Consider the following 12,546-nt stretch of genomic DNA (forward strand, 5'->3'; position numbering starts at 1 on the left):
GTGGCTCCACCACTCACCTTAGGTGTGACTTTGGGCAGGTACTTAACCTCTCTGACAGGGTCTTATTTTTTTTTTTTTTTGAGACAGAGTCTCGCTTTGTTGCCCGGGCTACAGTGAGTGCCGTGGCGTCAGCCTAGCTCACAGTAGCCTCAAACTCCTGGGGTCAAGCAATCCTTCTGCCTCAGTCTCCCAAGTAGCTGGGACTACAGGCATGTGCCACCATGCCCAGCTAATTTTTTCTATATATATATATTTTTAGTTGTCCAGATCATTTCTTTCTATTTTTTAGTAGAGACGAGGTCTCGCTCTTGCTCAGGTTGGTCTCGAACTCCTGACCTTGAGCGATCCACCACTGAGCTCTGGGCAGGGCTGTGCCCCTGACCCCAACACCCTGGAGGTGACCCAACTGTCCATGGGGGAGGGAGAAGATGTCATCGTGGGCATTAGGATAACCCTCCCAGGTGCCCAGACAAGAGGCTGGAGTCTTCTGTGTTCCCTCAGACCTCTCAACATGCGCAACTCTGCTGAGCTGGACGGATCGATTCAGCAATTAATTAATTATTAGGATGGGAAGCAATAGAGTATAGTAATTATACACATAGACTGAAATCCCAGCTCTGCTGTTTACTAGGTGAGTCTCACTTTGTTACCCTGGCTAGAGTGAGTGCTGTGGCGTCAGCCTAGCTCACAGCAACCTCAAACTCCTGGGCTCAAGCAATCCTCCTGCCTCAGCCTCCCGAGTAGCTGGGACTATAGGAATGCGCCACCATGCCCGGCTAATTTTTTCTATATATTTTAGTTGTCCAATTAATTTCTTTCTATTTTTGGTAGAGACGGGGTCTCGCTCTTGCCCAGGCTGGTCTCGAACTCCTGAGCTCAAACAATCCGCCCGCCTCGGCCTCCCAGAGTGCTAGGATTACAGGCGTGAGCCACCGCGCTCGGCCCTGTTTTTTGTTGTTTTTAAATTAAGACATCAACTACCAAATTGTGAGGAAAGCACCAAAAAGGGAATCGGGAAATGCATTTTCACTTCCGACGCTGCCCCCCGCCGAGGCCTCGGCTTGCTCAGGCTGCAGTTTCCTCATCTATAAAATGGGGACAGTGAGGCCACAGCCAACACCAGGGGTGTTGGGGGCACTGAATGGGGTCGTGGGTCTGACTGTTCCCAGCAGCCTGGGGTCAGAGGTCACGGGTGGCCGATCCCGAGCAAGGCCTCTCTCCCAGGCATGTGGGGGCCCCCCCTGGGTGATCTGGGTGGAAGTCCTGGAAGGCAGAGTGAGGGCTGCCACACAAGTTCTCCCCTGCAGATTCCTTGGGGCTCTCTGTGTTCTTGGTCCCAGAGTCCCGTAAAAGGAAAGCGGCTCCTGGGAATCAATTCAGGTCCTCTGGAGAGAACAGTCACTCTTTTAGAAAGGTGCATTCATTCGATCATTCGTTCCTTCATTCGGTTATTGCTTGAGCACCTCCTAAGTGCCAGGCATTCAGGCAGCTGCCAAGGGTACAACAGAGACTGAGTCCCTGCCCTCAAGGATCTAGATGTCCATGATACAGAGTGGAACATGCTGTCTGGGGGCCCTCAGAACACAGAAGAGGGGCCCCTGCCCACTGGTAGTCAGGGCAGGCCACCAGGGGCCGGGGGCATCAAAGGACAGGCAGGAGTGAATGATGGCCAGTGAATGACAGGTGGGAGGAAGAGGGAATATTCCAAGCTGAGAGCACTGCATGCGTGATTGTTTTTCTCCCGAAGCGAGAGGGCCCAGGGCGTGCGTGCAGAGCGAAGTTCAGCCATCAGTCTGGCTGGAGAGCAGGGCCCGAGGGGCAGGCCTGGAGCAGGGAAGCAGGAGCCAGACCTTGGGGGAGCTCTGGGCTGCGTGGAGCTTGGGCCTTGTACAGGAAGGGCTTTGGGGATGCCCCTCCTTGGAGAGCGCTGGAAACAGAGGCCCCGAGAGGGGCAGGGATGCGCCCGAGTCACTGAAACGCAGGCCTCTCCCTCTTTCCACCGCGTCCCCTGCCTTCCTGGAGAGCTCAGAGTCCCTGGCCAAGAGGTGAGCTTCTCCAGCCCCAACGGCTGCCCTGGGAGGCAGAGCTAATGAGCGGCAGTGAGGAGGGTGGGATGGAGGGTGGAGCTTCCTCCCTCACCTGGAACTCACCTGAGCGTCTGTGTTTCAGACCATCAGAAGCTGGAGCGTGAAGCCCGTATCTGCCGCCTGCTGAAGCACCCCAACATCGGTGAGCCCTGGGGACACGTGGGGGTGCGGGCCGGCCCTGCTCCCGGCCCATCCTGGCCCGGGGGTGTTTGTGGGTGGGATGGAGAGCAGCTGCTCTCTTCTCAGGGACGGAGGCAGCAGAGATGGGAAAGGGGGCGTCTTTAATGGTTTCCACATTCCTCGGAGCCAGCCTGTTTCGGGGGAAGGTGCAGAAAGGGCCCTTCCTCCCATCCCACACTGCCGGCAGCCTCCTTCGGAAAAGCTGTTTCAGGAAAACTCCTAAAGCTCTGGGAGAGATGAAAATAGGCCGGCCGGGGCGGGGCTGGGGGGAGGGGGAAGCTTGGCCTTGGCCGGTGTGGCCCACTCCCCAAACCCAGCCCCTTGCCGAGTCAGCCTGTGCCCACCTCCCCAGCCCCGCTGGGGGCAGCTCCGACTCAGGCCTGCCCCAGAGGCGGACGGAGCACAGGCTGCACAGAGAGGCTGGGCCCATGCTGGGCTGGGACAGAGCCAGGGCGGCAGCAGCCATGGGGGCAGGTCCTCAAACGGCACCTCACTGACCTCCCCTCCCCACCCAGTGCAACTGGGGGGCTGATCCCTGCCTGTCGGGGTCCAGAGTCATGACAGGAGGAAGTGTGGCTTTGAGATCTAATTCTGTCGGGGAATGGCTATGTGACGCTGGCCAGGAACATTACCCTCTCTGGGTCACTTTTCCCCATCTTCACAAAGAGAGGGCTCCCTTTGTTGAATCACTTGGGCATCTGTGAAAAGGTAGGTTCTTGACTCAGTGGTCTGAGGTCTTGCAGTTCTAACACGCTCTGAAGCCATGCTGAGGCTGGAGGAGGGGGTCTAGGTGGTCTCTAAGGACCATTCCCACCCCGCCAGCCGCCACACCCTCTCACTTGGGAGGGAAACCTCTCTCTGTGCCCAGGGCCCCAAGGGTTAACTCTCCTACCGGAGAGAAGCATCTCCATCTGCTATTTATACCCAAAAGGCACCTCCCCTTCCCTGCACAAACAGCAGGGCTGGCATCAGAGAAGAGGCAGCAAGGAGGCTGGCAGGGAGGAACCCTGGTTGAACCCTGGTCCCTGACCTGCTAATGTCCTTTTTGTGTGGCCTTGGGCAGTTTCTGCCAACCCCCGGCCTCCAACTCCCCAAGCGTATGATGGAGGGGTTTGTGAGTGATCTCTGACTGTAAAATTCCATGGTTCTTAAAGACTGTCAGCTCCAGAGGAAGGAGGCGGGGAGTGTGAGTGTGTGTGTGTGTGTGTGTGTGTGTGAGTGTGTGTGTGTGTGTGTGTGTGTGTGTGTGTGTGTGTTGCTGCACAATCACAGCTGTCTTGGGTCAATGCTGCCTCCTCCTGTTTGTGCCTCCCTCTGCCCCCTCATTCCCAGCTGTGATGGGGAGCAGTAAGTTATGGGTTCTCGAGCTGACAGACTACAGCTCAAATCCTGGGTTTGCTGTTTAATTGCTGTGTGACCCTAGACATGTTGCTTAACCACTCTGGAGCTTAGCTTTATCCGGAAAATGGAAGCGATACCTACCGCATGGGACTGTGATGATAAAATAGAGCATAGCACAATGACAGTCTCCGAGGCGTGCTTTATCATCATTAAGCTGCCCCCATTTCCCCCAGTCCACACCTTTGTGTAGAGCAACCTTACCTGAAGACATCCTCTTGCCTGAAACAATAAGACTGTTGTTTCTCTGAGCCATCAGGATTTTTGGTCATCACTGAAACACTGTATGTAACATGGTGGTTAAGAGAATGGGTTTCGCAGTCAGACACACCAGGTTTCAATCCCAGCTCTGCTGTTTACTAGGTGTTTGAGCTTGGGCAGGCTATGAACCTCTCTGAACCTCAGTATCCTCCTCTGTGAAGTGGGGATAGTCACAGTACCCACCCTCTTGGACTGTTGGGAGGGTTCAAGGTGATAGTGCAAGTAAAGCACTTAGCACAGAGCCTGGCATGTGGTAAAAGCTCACAGATGAGAGCTATCATCTTCATCACCATCATCATCCCCTTCCTGCATCCATTCACCTGACGTCAAGTGCACGGTGGACCCACCACGTGCCAAGGCGTCTGCTAGGCACTGAGAATGTGGTCGGGAAGTGAGGATGGGGCGTGGCGGTGGAGTGGGTGTGGGCTGGTTGACACACAGTGGACGGGACAGCAGAGGTGAGCATCCAGCACAGGGACACTCTCAGAAGAATTCTGAGCTATTGCCAGGGCCGGAAAGGTCCTTGGAGGGTGCACCTTCCTGCTGCTCCAAGCACCTCGTGGCAAAGTAGGTTGTAATCTTCCCAAAGAAGTGCGAAGAGGTGCAGTCGTGAGTGTCGAACCCGAGAGGTGAGTCTATTCCTAGAGAAACCAGACCGAGTCCCATTCAGCTTGCTTGGTGACGCCAGAGGAGATTACTAGTTGCTGCCTATGTGTGGCCACCGCCCAGCCCCAAGGGGCCCAGGTCAGGGGGGTCCCTGGCTCAGCACAGATCAGTCCAACGGCGCCGTGCTCAAAGCATTGACCTCCCAGATCCTGCTTGGGGGAGGACAACACCCTGCTCTCCGAACCATCACCACCCGCAGATGGGGCACACCCCAGAAGGCCACCCCAGGGTGCAGGGGACTTGGGCTGTGCTAGGGACAACCTGAGAGTTTAGTGGGTGATTTGGGGTGGAGAAGGGAAGTGTGGTTGGTCAACGATGAAGATGACGATGTGTTCATTTATTGAACTTTTCCTCCTGCCAGGCACTGTGCTAAGTGCTTTACAAGAAGTGTCACAATAATTACCCACACCAGTCCAGTGGTATTAGCGGCACTGTTAGGAATGCAGGCACAGCGAGGTTAGGTCATTTGCCCATGGTAACACAGCTAATATGAGGTGGCTCTGGGAGGTGAACCCAGCAAGTCTGACGCCAGGGCCCAAGTTCTCATTCTATTTAGCTTCCCAAGTGGACACCACAGTGTGGTGTCAGGGGCACACGCAGATAAGGAAACAGTACTATTTTTCAACCTCCAAGACAAAAATCGTGACTGTTGGAAATACCACAGGAATGTCAGAAATTCATGAATCCGGCTACATAAATGAAAACTAGGTTACAGATTTGTTTGTTCTACGACAGTATTATAAAAAGTCAAAAGTGACAGCATAATTCAGTGGGCACAGACATGCCAATCACCCCGCCAGGAGGCAGGATTGTTACTAGAGCCCGTGGCCCTTGAATCCTGCCTTTCGCCTTGGGCTGAGTCGTTCCTCAGGGCAGCCGCCATAGACGGAGGGGAGGCTCCGGGCACGAACACGGCACTGAAATGGAGTCCTGTCTCCTGGGCTCCGAGGTGTGATTTGCCTCCCCTCAGGAACTGAAGCTGACACCGGTACCGTGGCGCAGGTGGTGCACTGCCTAAGCGGGTGCAAGTCCAGCCCGTGTGCCCCTCACCCGGCTGCTCAGAGGGGCTGCCTTTTCCGATCAGCACGGAGGCGCCTTCCGAGTGAGGGTCAGCTCTGCAGAACACCTCCCTCGATTCTGGACGTTTCCCTGAGCCCTGAGGACCTTCTCCAAAGGGGCCGGGCTCTCTGGTCAGAGGGTGGATCTGGGACCCCAGTCTTCTCGGGGCTCCTTTCGAAGGCTGTTGGCCTGGTTCTGAAAGCCCTTTCTGAGAAGAGCGTGGCTGCGGCTTGGCTTCCCAGAGTTTCTCAATGCAGAAAAGGGAAGGCACAGACCGCGGTCCGCCAGAGTGGACAGGAAGGGGCCCACTCTCCAGGAGACCACTTGGGGGGAGACGGGGAGAGGAAAAAGTCTTTGTCAAAACGTTACTTTGATACACTAATGATGCAAATTTATTGTAGATAAATGAGAGACAAATGCTTTTTTAGAAGTATCTCCTACAACCTCACCACCTAGAGCAGCGGTCCTCAACCTTTCTGACATCAGGGACGGTTTTCATGGAAGACAATCTTCCCATGGACGGTGGGCGGGGGTGGAGCTCGGGTGGTAATGTCAGCAGTGGGGAGGAGCTCGGGTGGTAATGTCAGCAGTGGGGAGCGGCTGTAAGTAGAGAGGAAGCTTCCCTCTCTCTGCAACTCACCTCCTGCTGTGCACCCCTTCCTGACTTTCATGGAAGACAATTTTTCCATGGTGGGGGCAGGGCAGGATGGTGGAGCTCTGCCGCCCCGTCCCTAACAGGCCATGGACCAGTACCATGGCCCAGGGCTCTGGCTCTGCGGCCCAGGGCTTGGGGACTGCAGACCTAGAGCTAACGTTTTACGATATATGCTTCCGTATGATATATATGCACCTTCTCAAGTACCGTGCACCGAAACACACCATCTCAGGCCAGGTTTCCCAGGAGCAGAGCCTGAGACAGGGAGGCAGGGGTGCCGTTAGCAGCCAACACTCCCAGCAGCTGGGGGACGGATGCACCAACTTACCAAAGGGATCTGGGCAGGGTGCAGATGTATTGCCAGATTTTACACACAAAAAAATACAGTTAAATACACGTATACATTTTACAAATTAAGCCTGCATTTATTCTGAAATGCAGTAAAAAGTTCAAATAAATGAATGGACAGAGGAATGGGTAGAAATGTAGTAAAGCAAGTGCGGGAAAACATTCGTGATAGAATCTAGATTCTAGGTGGTGGGTGTATGGGTGCTCCCTTAACTGTATGTCTGAAACTTTTTGTAATAAAATGTTGGGGCTGGGCGCGGTGGCTCACGCCTGTAATCCTAGCACTCTGGGAGGCTGAGGAGAGAGGATCGCTTGAGGTCAGGAGTTCGAGATCAGCCTGAGCAAGAGCAAGACCAAGAGCAAGACATCGTCTCTACTAAAAAATAGAAAAAATTTGCCAGTCAACTAAAAATAGAAAGAAAAAATTAGCCAGGCATGGTGGCTCAAGCCTGTAGTCCCAGCTTCTCGGGAGGCTGAGGCAGGAGGATCGCCTGAGCCCAGGAGTTTGAAGTTGCTGTGAGCTAGGCTGACGCCACTGCACTCACTCTAGCCTGGGCAACAAAGCGAGACTCTGCCTCAAAAAAATAAAAAATAAAGTAAAATGTTGATAAGAAATTAAAGCAGCAGTATATTATATGTATTCTTAAGATTTTACTTTAAAATATATTTAAAACATCTTTCAGTTATTATTTATAAATATGTGTCATCATTTAAAAATGTTTTAAAATTTCATTTAAATTTGTGTCCCCTTCATCCTCCATCTCTGGTCCCCATCCCCCTGCTCCTATAAGGCAGCCACTCTGGGGCATGCGATGCCCACCTGTCAGTCCACTCTGCAAATTTTCTGTGCAAATATGAGAGCCGTAAACAATTCAGGGACTCACTACTACTGAGTCAGACATACATGCACATGGCAAAAATTCAGGTGATAGTAGGGGTCACCATGAAAAGTGAGTCTCCCCCCATGACCCAGCTCCCTCACTTCCCCTCCCTAAAGGCACCCCCAATGCCAGCTTCTCTGTATTCTTGCAGAGAGACTTAGGCCATATATAAACTTAAATACATCCTTTTTAAAAACTACTACACATACTGGTTTGCACTTGGCTTTTCTGCCAAACAACATAATTTGGACACATAACTGCTGCATTATTTTAACAGCTGTGTCATTTTCCATTGTGCGGATGGATCATAATTCACTGAGCCAACACCCCACTCCGTGAACATTTTGAGGTTGGGATGCAGGGAAGGATGTGAGCCCGTCCTGGGAGAACTTGCCCTTGGCTGTCCCCCAGAGTCAGCCCCGGGCCTCGGGGCCCTTCCTTGCAAAAGCTCAGCGAGTAATGTTGGGCTCCTGGGAGCTTTGCCTCTGTTCTTGGTAAATGAGGTGTGAAGAGATGACAGTTTCTTGGCATGCCAGAACTCAGGGACCTTGTCACTCCTGCCTCCAGCCTCCACTCTCTGTTATATCCTCAGACCTGGGAGCAGGGCAGGGATATTAGCTCGGGGCCAGCACTGAGTGAGCACCAACTGTGTGCCTCATGGAACTCTCACCACAAACCTGCAAGTCCAGGAGTTACGTTCCCATTGTTCAGGCAAAGAAAGAGAGGTTCAGAAAGACCTAGCAACTTGCCTGAAGTCACACAGCTAGGAAGTGGCAGATTGGAGCCACAGGCTCGTTCTATGACTCCGGCCTGCCTGGCAACAAAACTGAGGGTTGGAGAGGGGAGGGGATGAGACTCTGACCAAAACGGTCATCTTTATTTAGCCTTTAAGCCCAGGCTTCTTTCAGTAATGCCCAGGGCCTGTGTGTGCTTGTTGTATTGAGCTCTTCCTCGCCTGTGTTTGTCAGAGTACCCGGCACCCAGTTTGTGCTCACTGTCCGGGAAACTGGGATGTTGGCTAGAGGAGGGGCGAGAGGGCGGGAGGCGGTGGGGAGCAGTGTGTCCTGGTGTAACCCACTGCCTTGCCCTCCCACAGTCCGACTCCATGACAGCATCTCGGAGGAGGGACACCACTACCTGATCTTTGACCTGTGAGTTTGGCCTCACCCTGGGTTGTGCCACGGGTGTCAGGGGCAGCCTGGGCAGGGATGACCTCGCTGGGCCCCTTGGCCTGAAGGGCTCCAGATGCCATTAGGCTGGGCAGAATTCCTTCTTTTCATCCACAGTTTGCCCAAATGTGGTAGGCCTGCCACCCAAGCAGTGCAAGTTGGTTTTCCTGAAACACCAACAAACATTTTTAGCTTTCATCCTATATTTATTTTTGTTTCTCTTCTATTTGTGGCCAGTGATGCTGGTTTTCCATTTGCAGTGGCAATATAAAGTTTCCTTTTGGAATATGTTTAATTTTTGAAAGATAGTCGATTGGCAGAAAAGCAGCGATGAAATGATAGGCCCCGGGGGTTCCTGGGATGGCAGTGAAAGTCAGCCATGGGGCTGGTCCAGGTAAACGGGCTGGACATGTTGATGATGGGGGAGGCTGCGGGCTTCCTAATGAACCCAGTGATGCGTTCTGAGTGTCACCCACTTCTGGGGTGCAACCTGGGCCCAGTGGGGGAGAAGGACAGGGGTGGAGAAGGAGAGGGGAGAGGAGTCAGCAGAAGGAAGTGCTGGAAGATAAAGGGGATTGTAAGAGGGGCACCCCAGAGGTCCTGGGGCCCCTCCTTTTGTGGCTGAGGTCTTGAGATCCCTGGACCGCATTCTTAGCTTCCTGCCTCTATGGAAGGGTGATTCTGTGCCTGTCTCCCCAGGGTCACTGGCGGGGAGCTGTTTGAAGACATCGTGGCCCGGGAGTATTACAGCGAGGCAGATGCCAGGTGAGTGCCAGGTGCTGCCTGGCAATGGCACCCAGGGGCCAGGTACTCTCGCCCTCTGTCAGCGTCCCGGGGAGGCCTGTGCTCACACCGCTGTGACCCCTTCCTCTCTCTCTCCCTAGTCACTGTATCCAGCAGATCCTGGAGGCTGTGCTGCACTGCCACCAGATGGGGGTGGTGCATCGGGACCTGAAGGTGAGCAACCCACGCGGGTGCGGCTCACCCCGGGAGCCCGCCCACCCCGGAGCCTGCCCACCTCCGTACTTCCCTCCTGCAGAGCCGAGTGTTACCAGAATCCTTTCAATGTCCCCGAGTTAGGCTGGAAGGGGGTTGGGTAGGAATATTTTCCCACCGTTTGGATGAGGAAACTGAGCTCAAGAAGGTAGAGCACCTGGGTTTGGGCCCCTGGTCTCCCATCTCCCAGCCCACGTGCTTTGTGGCTATGGTGGGGTGGGGAAGAAGGTAGGCCGGGGCCCAGTCCCAAGCAGGCCACTTGCCAGCCGCGTAGTCTAGAGTATCCTGACCCCCCTGAGCTGCAGCTCCTTTACTATGGGGTTGCCATAGCAACCCCTGCAAGGGGTTGGTGAGGATGTCAAAAGAGATAGCACAGTGCCTGGTATACAGACACATTGTTACTTTTGTTCCTGGGTCTCTGGCAGGCTGGGAGAGAAGAAAAACAGGACTCTAGGGTGACCCTGCCAGGTATCCAACAAACCTTTGCTTTTTGACCTTCAGAGATGAGGATCTCACTTCTCATGGGGTAGCCCCTTGACCCATTGGGGAACACTGTTTCAATCTTGCCTGCTATGGGAGCTTTGCCCTGAACCTCAGTTCTGCTATTTGGAACCACACAGAGATCAAGCCTGTAGCTTGGAACAGCCCTACAGGGACTGGGGCAACCTTGTCATAGCTCCTAAGTCTCCTGCAGGCTGTATGCCGCCATTCCCACCCAGGACTTGGTTCCCAGGCTCTCCCCATCCTGGGCACCCTCCCTGGGCACCCTCCCGGGGCATGCTCCAGTCCGTCCAGCTCCCTCTTTGGGGCACAGTGCTCTGAATGGAACCCCTGCCCACCTCTGACTGTCACGGGCAGCCCATGGCTTCTCACCTGAGCTGCAGGTGAGCTCCCTGTGGCTCCGTCTAGACACATAGGCAAGTGTACACTTGAAGAGGGTCTCTGGCCAGACTGCAGGGCGGCTCTCCCTGAGGGCCTGTTCCCGTTATAGCTACAGCCCCTGCACGGGAGGAGGAAGGAGGAGAGGCAGCCCAAATTTAGGCCACTCTGGATACACTAATTAGTGACACATTCATCAAATCAGGGCAGGACGGCTACCGAGACCCAGGACATGTTGGGAACGCAGTCCCCAGAGGACAAAGGAGGCCTTATCAAGCCAGGCAGAGGGAGCTATACTTGTTTGGGTCCATCCTAGCTTTGGACAGTGAACGGTGAGAGGTGGACTCCTTGGAAGTCTCACTGGGGATGGGGGTCAGAGGAGGTCCGGAAACCAAGACTCTAGAGAGTCCGAGCCCCTCCCCAGGTAGGAAATATGAATCCCAGGGTTGATCAAGTGCTTGCCGTAGGCCACTGTGAAGTACGTTACAACTATCTTAATTAATCCACGTACCGCCCCATAAGGTGGCTATTTTTCTGAGATGAAACCTAAAGCTCAGAAGTGAAATAATTTCCAAAACTGCTCAACATAGAAGTGGCAGCACTGGGATGCGAAGCCAGGAGTACCTAAGCGCAGAGCCCACACTCTTAGCATCCCTCTGTCCTGAGCCCTCCAAGGTGGAAGAGGGCCAGCAGGAAGTGGAGGAATTCGGGGACCCTGAGCCAGTGAAAGGCAGCAGCTTCGATGCCCCAGATGCCAGGCGTTGGGCCGTCCCCAGGTTGGCTGCTGGTCCCATGTATAAGCGTCACCATCTTTCAGCCTCGAGTGGTTAAGATGGAGTCAGACTTTGCCTCGATGCTGGCTCTATCACTTGCCAGCTGTGTGATCTTGGTCAAGTCGCTTAACCTCTCTAAGCCTCAGTTACCTCATCTTTATTTATTTAAAAACTTTTTTTTTGTGGAGACGAGGTCTCACTATGTTGCCTAGGCTGGTCCTGAACTCCTGGCCTCAAGAGATCCTCCTGCTTCAGCCTCCCAGAGTGCTGGGATGACAGGCATGAGCCTCCGTGCCAGGCCCTCGTCGTTATATATATGATGAATACTTACTAAATGCCTGCTATGTGCCACTCCCCCGCCCCAATCCTAGCTGCTGGGGATACAGTGGTGAACAGGACAGATGAGGATCGCACATTCCGCAGGGCTGACAGATTGTGAACAAGCACATAGACAGATGGAAAAACATTCCTAATTACAATGAGACCTAGGAAGGTAACAACAGGAGCTAAGACAGAGGATACCTGAGGCCTCCTCCATTTTAGAGTAGTCAGGGAGGGCCTCTTTGAAGGGGTGACGTGAGAGTGAGAGCTGGACAAACAACCAGCCCTGTGGAGTTCATGGGGAGAGCAAATCAGGCAGGGGAATAGGTAGTGCAAAGGCCCTGAGGTAGGAACAAGCAGGACTATCTCAAGGGGCGTCGGAAGCCGCTGTGGGAAATGGGCGTCTCACCTATCCCAAAGGGTTGCTGAGATGATACATGAGCTGGTGTGTGCAGAACACTTAGCCCAGTGGCTGGCGCATAGTAGGGGCACAATAGACATTGCTGTTTCTTTCTTATTGCGATGGACCCCCGGCCCCACCCTCACCTCAGCCCCACCTCCAAACCCTGAGGGGAGGATGGTGAGGGGTGACTGGTGGAGGAAGGGTCTTTCTGTTTTAGCAGATGACAGTCATAAAATAGTCCCCTCTCTGGGGACTGAAGCTCAGGACTCTGTGGCTGGGGCTGGAGGTGGGGGCAGGGGCCTCTGGAGTGTCCAGCCGCCCTTCCTGCAAGCCCGGGCCCCAAGGCGAGATTCTGCACCTGCTGACTGTCTCTTGGCCCTTTCCTCCCCCTTCTCCCTCTTCTCTCCTCCCGGCAAGCCGGAGAATCTGCTGCTGGCCTCCAAGCTCAAGGGGGCCGCGGTGAAGCTGGC

At 54.2% G+C, this 12,546-nt stretch overlaps 1 protein-coding gene across 1 annotated transcript in view; it reads left to right on the forward strand.

Moving 5' to 3' along the window:
• Positions 1 to 12,546, forward strand: part of CAMK2A (calcium/calmodulin-dependent protein kinase II alpha) — a 61,990-nt gene that overhangs the window by 22,390 nt on the left and 27,054 nt on the right. Inside the window, exons 3-7 of the mRNA XM_012658227.1 lie at positions 2,170 to 2,229; positions 8,632 to 8,686; positions 9,404 to 9,469; positions 9,589 to 9,661; positions 12,494 to 12,544. Coding sequence (XP_012513681.1) covers positions 2,170 to 2,229; positions 8,632 to 8,686; positions 9,404 to 9,469; positions 9,589 to 9,661; positions 12,494 to 12,544 — 305 coding nt within the window. The remainder of the gene's footprint in view (positions 1 to 2,169; positions 2,230 to 8,631; positions 8,687 to 9,403; positions 9,470 to 9,588; positions 9,662 to 12,493; positions 12,545 to 12,546) is intronic.

The sequence above is a fragment of the Propithecus coquereli genome, unplaced genomic scaffold (genome assembly GCF_000956105.1).
Source record: "Propithecus coquereli isolate 6110/MARCELLA unplaced genomic scaffold, Pcoq_1.0 Scaffold58, whole genome shotgun sequence".
Taxonomy (NCBI): Eukaryota; Metazoa; Chordata; class Mammalia; order Primates; family Indriidae; genus Propithecus; species Propithecus coquereli.